This window comes from Branchiostoma belcheri, unplaced genomic scaffold (genome assembly GCF_001625305.1).
Source record: "Branchiostoma belcheri isolate BF01 breed outbred unplaced genomic scaffold, Haploidv18h27 scaffold195, whole genome shotgun sequence".
Lineage (NCBI taxonomy): Eukaryota > Metazoa > Chordata > Leptocardii > Amphioxiformes > Branchiostomatidae > Branchiostoma > Branchiostoma belcheri.
In genome coordinates, this window is record NW_017803435.1 from 324,500 (window position 1) to 330,499 (window position 6,000).

At 44.0% G+C, this 6,000-nt stretch overlaps 1 protein-coding gene across 1 annotated transcript in view; it reads right to left on the bottom strand.

The window, feature by feature from the left end:
• Window positions 1-6,000, bottom strand: part of LOC109468204 (CUB and sushi domain-containing protein 3-like) — an 82,820-nt gene that overhangs the window by 50,074 nt on the left and 26,746 nt on the right. The window contains exons 10-13 of the mRNA XM_019766459.1: window positions 5,716-5,859; window positions 1,351-1,554; window positions 417-617; window positions 99-214 (exon numbers count right to left, since the gene is read on the bottom strand). Coding sequence (XP_019622018.1) covers window positions 99-214; window positions 417-617; window positions 1,351-1,554; window positions 5,716-5,859 — 665 coding nt within the window. The remainder of the gene's footprint in view (window positions 1-98; window positions 215-416; window positions 618-1,350; window positions 1,555-5,715; window positions 5,860-6,000) is intronic.

A 6,000-nucleotide genomic window follows, 5' to 3' on the forward strand; every position in this document is an offset into this window, starting at 1 on the left:
ACTTGTCAGCCACCAGAGGGCGTGCAACAGGAGAGAGAAGGGCCCCTGACAATCTTCGGATACGAAGCCAAGCCAAGAAGAACTATCAAAGACCTTACTTATATAGGAGAACTGGAACCCCTGATAGGTGACACTGTCGTCAGATGTAAACCTCAGGAACATCATGTTAGATGTGCTGATGATGGGGCTGATTTTAGAACGGTGACCTGTCAACCTGAACAAAAATCGATAAATAAATATTCATTGATTTTGGCGTTTCCTTTCCATCATCGATATATATTCAGAACGAATTTACTCTTTTAGACTGTTCGATTGATCTTACATGTACATGATCATTGAAAGTCACCAATACAAAATTTAGTTGCATCTTAGAGTCCTTATTAGAATTTTGACTGTGTGTTATGAAAATGTATTACCTTAGTAACTGTTTGGCGTTGTTACTGGCTCCATCGTATATTGTTAAAAAGTCATTTTGGGACTCAGTCGAGAAACCGTCGAACGTGAGACGAATGATGCTTGCTTTTGGTACAGTGATCAACCACTCGGTGTTCTCATTGTTGCCATAGTTACTGGGATAGTTAAGTGACGTCACAGGGCCTCCAGAGGGACCAGTCAGGCTAACTCTCGCTGCAAAAAAAATCGAATTTACCAGGACGGTTTATGTGACATATAGCAGACATTTGACCAGGCAAATATAGGCATAGTGGCTAAACCTCCATGGCTAAGCAGACGACTCAAGGGACGTCCCTAACCGAAGCTACATGTAGGTACTCATTTTGACCAGTAAAGTGAGGGAAATCGTGCCTTCCCAAGGGCACCAGATCGGTGGCATTGGGCTGAATTTGAAACCGGGACCTCTGGTCTCTCAATCACTGACGAAAGGTAGTGGATGCTACCTGAAACCTCTGACCGTTTTCAAAATCATATCCAGTTGCTTGAGTAACTGCTTTTTGGCGTACTGTATGGTGGTTCGAACAATACATAGGGTTTTGAGAATATTTCTCTCAAGAACTGGTGGGGGGGGCACTGTATGAGCCACGGGGGGTTCGAGAACAATTGTTACGAACAGGGGGTGAAGGAAAAAGTTCATATCGAACGACCTATTTTGAAGTGCGAAGAAACAACGGGCAAAGTATGCTCTATTTGCACCCGAGCAAATGTTCGCCTTTCTAATTAGAATTTTTTTCAAGGTAAGGTGAGGTAGGGGCAAACTAGGGACAACGTTTCTTTAAACATTGCCATCTATGCTTGACCTAAACTTATTCCTTTATTATTTAAAGAGCACCGAATGTCTCATCGGTCACTTATCGGTTATGCTGGATACAGTAAATAAGATTATCCAACTTTAACGTCAATGTCATTTTTTCATTACCTTCACAAGTTGGTGTAGCATCACTCCATGTCCCGTTCGACTGGCAGGTTATATTGGCATTCCCTGACAGCTGATAACCGGTTATACAGGTGTACCTGACTGTCTGTCCTGATGTAAAGTTACTGTTGTTATCCCTGTTTCCATTGGCAGGCACACCGGGATCCCAGCATTGACCTGCAGTACTGCCTGGAATCATTAAGAAAATCATGTAAGGTAATGTCGATGAAGGTTAGACATCCAGGTAATACGATATGCCAAAAAACAGTTACTTAAGCAACTGGATATGATTTTGAAAACGTCAGACGTTTCAGCTAGTATCCACTAGCTTTCGTGAGTGACTGAGAGACCAGAGGGGAAAGCAGGTTTATATACACAACCTGTTGATTGATATGCAAATAAAGTGAAGACAAATTTTTGGAAGTCGAAAAAGGAACAAAAGTCAGACAAGTCAAGACAAGATGATGCAAATTAGTCTGAAAGCTCCTGTTATACAGGACAGGAGCTTAAGTGTATCGCCCCACCTACCTAAAACTCAATCCCACAACGGAACAACCCCCTGCTTTCTACGGCCTTCCCAAAATCCACAAACAAAGTGTCCCTCTACGACCCATAGTCTCCAGTATAGGCTCTGTCACCTATGAGTTAGCAGGTTTTCTAGCCAAGATTTTAGGACCACTAGTGGGGAAATCTCAGCACCATATACAGAATAGTGCCGACCTTGTCAACAAAATCAAAGACATTCATGTAGAGGATGATGAAACCATCACTTCGTATGACGTGTGCTCACTTTTCACCTCCATACCACCCAAGGAAGCAGTGTCAGTAGTCAAGGAAGCCTTGGAAGCCGATGATACACTTGCAGATAGAACCAACCTATCCGTTGACCAAGTTTGTGAGCTACTAGAACTCTGCTTAGGATGCACATACTTTAAGGCCCGGTCACACTGGCGGAACTTTGCTGGAGCGTTGCTTGAACGGTGAATAAAATTCATCACCGCTCGAAACCGCTCACCACCGCTAAACAGAAGTTGACCACCGTTAAAGCAACGCCGTGTACGCCCGGCCACCGCTGACGTTTCTGGAGGGGCCCTCCTACCGCTCCGAAAGTTTTGAGCTGCACAAAATATTGCGAGCGGTGAGGAGGGGGAAATTTTCCGCTCCGGCAAAGTTCACCCCCGCTCCACCAACGCCCAGTCAAAGTTTGGCATCGCTAGACGCAAGTTCGTGGACGCTTGGGTCCGCTAGGCCAACGCAGAAATCTTGAACGCTTGACCACCGCTGTTTCGCCAGCGTTGCCCGGGCGGCGATTAAACGTTGCACAAACGTTGCACAAACTTCGCTGGAGCGGTTGCAAGCGTTTTACGAGCGGACACGGGGTTTGCTGGAACGGTGTCAAGCGTTGAAGCAGCGATTCATGTCGGCAATGAACTTTGGTTTGGCGTTGGTATAGAGGTGTCGGAGCGGGACCAAAATTTGGCTATAAGTACGGTGAGAAATGGACCAGGTGCTCATTTGGAATCGAGCTGCCGTTGAGTTCAGGCCTGCTCGAAGTTACAGTAAAACTGTATCACCCTGGCTGCTGAGAGACTTGCTATGATTGGTGCACTAGTGTGCAATTATTTTTGGGCCACACGTAAAATGTTCAAAGAAGGGTCACACGGACAATCACTTTATTGGGGTCACAGGGGAACTTTGCAATCTGCAAAGTTTTATTTTCATTATCAATTAAATAACGTAGTCAAGAATAGATTAACAAAATGATGTTTATTAAAGCTATAAGTCCCCCCACACACAGAACGGAAATTGTACTACTACAAAACGATCCGTTCAACTCCGTAGTCACAAGCGGTATGCCGCTAAACCGCATGCGCAGAACGCCGCTATACCAACGCTTGCGTCACCGCTATACCAACGTTTGCTACCGCTAAACCAACGCTAAAGCAACGCCGGCTTCAGCAGTGCACCGCTAAGTCAACGCCCGTGTTTTTATTTTTTTTCCCACATTTTGGGCGCGGTGACGAGCGTTGTCGAAATTCGGACACCGTCCCTACCGTTAAAGGAACGCTCCAGCAAAGTTCGGCCAGTGTGACCGGGCCTTTACCTACAAAGGACAGTTCTACCAACAAATGCACGGCTGTGCTATGGGATCACCAGTCTCACCAATTGTTGTAAACCTGTACATGGAGAAGTTTGAAAACAAAGCCCTCAGCACTTTCAATGACACTCCCCCGGCCAACTGGTTTCGATATGTAGATGACACTTGGTGCAGATTGAAAAAGAGGGTAGCTGCTGACTTCTTTGACCACATCAACCAGATAGATGACAACATCAAGTTCACACAGGAGCCAAGCCATGACAACATGCTCCCTTTCCTAGACACCAAAACTATCGTAGAGGAAGATGGTAATCTTCGTTTCGAAGTGTACAGGAAACCAACCCACACTGATCAGTACCTGGCTTTTGATTCCCACCACCCTTTGGAACACAAACTAGCAGTGATCAAAACTCTCTTCCATCGTGCAGACAACATTGTCACTTCAGACCAAGCCAAAACGGACGAACAAAGACACCTCCAAGGTGCCCTGGCTAAATGTGGCTACCAAAACTGGACTTTCAACAAAGCGCTCAAACCTTCAGATCAGTCTAAGAAAACCCAGAAGTGCAAACCATTGACCAACAAAAACAAGGCCAACATCACTATTCCGTATGTCCAAGGAGTATCTGAGAAACTCCGACGGATCTTCCAAAACTTCAACATAGCCACTAACTTCAAACCTCACTCAACCCTCAGACAAAGACTGGTACACCCTAAGGACCGACCTCACAAGGGTACCAAGGCGAATGTTATCTACAGACTCAAATGTGAGGAGCCCAATTGTAACAACACCTACTTCTGAGAGACAAGTCGACCGCTTAAAGTAAGGTACAAAGAACATTGCCGACCTAGTGCCAACGGCTACTCCTCAGCTATTTTCGACCACCTACAACACAACCAGGGTCACTCTTTCAAACTCGAGTCCACGGATGTCTTAGACCGCGAAACACGCTGGTGGGAACGGGGTGTTAAAGAGGCAATATATGAAAGAATGTACAACCCCACCCTCAACAGGGAAGGGGGGCTACGGGTCGATCTTTCCGGCACTTGTGATTTGGCACTCCCAGCCCCGAGGACAGACAACACTTAAGCTCCTGTCCTGTATAACAGGAGCTTTCAGACTAATTTGCATCATCTTGTCTTGACTTGTCTGACTTTTGTTCCTTTTTCGACTTCCAAAAATTTGTCTTTATTTGCATATCAATCAACAGGTTGTGTATATAAACCTGCTTTCCCCTCTGGTCTCTCAGTCACTCACGAAAGCTAGTGGATACTAGCTGAAACGTCTGACGTTTTCAAAATCATATCCAGTTGCTTGAACTGTTTTTTGGCACATGTAAGGTAATGAATCTGCTTTCTCACAAATAATGTTGCATTACTTTAAAAGCATGCAAAATCAATAGCCTGGATCCTGGTTACAACCAGTTGTCCCTACCGTGGCTTTTTCGGAACCTTGAAAGGTCAGTAAACCCCTTCAGCACATAAATATTCCACACTCTCTACCAGCTAGAAACAATGCCAGGAACAGATAGGCATAATGCTGGTTAATTATATTGTTGAACAGATTCAAATATTTCACTACTATTGCAGCACTGATTTTCAAAGCAACAGTAACTAAACCACACAGAATAAGCTAGGCCAGATGTCTGTAACTACGTCACGTAGATAAGAAAATTCTACAAACAATATTCAGTTTCAAGAAAACCAATCAAATTTAACCTTCTGAACAGCCCTGACCCCAAGTGTCTACTTATAGATTTACAGATATGTATTTGTAACCTGAAAATCCATTTCTTACAGCTGATCATTAGCTTAGATAGTAAATGTGCCTAAAAAGTATTGTAATCGTGGTCTCCATTTGGTAGCTTAAAACAGTATACACTTAGACTGGAGGGGGCTCTGTTAGAACTGTACGAGTAACTGTAAATCAATTGCTTGCACTACGATCAAAGCAGCGTCACAGAAACCTATCTTGTTAAAATTACAATAATTCAATTACCTAGCTGTTGTCTATTTCTTTAAGTCTCCTAAGGAGTAATTCGTCCTGGGTACTGTCAACTTTGCGAGGTCAGTGCCCATGTTACAACCACAGCAGTCAGAGGTAGAATTGGGTCTAGTAGTTTACATAAGTTTGAGTAATCTTATATACAAGCGTTCTTTTCAAAATCCCTGAGTAAACAAAGTGGTTCATGTTGAGCAGCAGACCAAAACTTACTATGTGGTTCTTGTAAAAATGTAATCAAAGGACTTACTTATGTAAGAAAACTGGAACCCCTGACCGGTGAGAGGGACTCCAGGGTTTATACTCAAATAGCCTTCAGACGTAAACTTCAGTAACATCATGTTAGATGTGCTGATGATAGGGCTGATTTGATGAAGGCGACCTGATAACCTGGAAATAAATGAGGAAATATATTATCAGGATTGGACGCATAGCATTTTGTGATATTTCTTGCTTCAGGTCTGTTTTTTTCCGCCTCCAAAATGAATTAACACTATCTAGACGTTAGACCGGGCTTTTTTGAGCAAGATT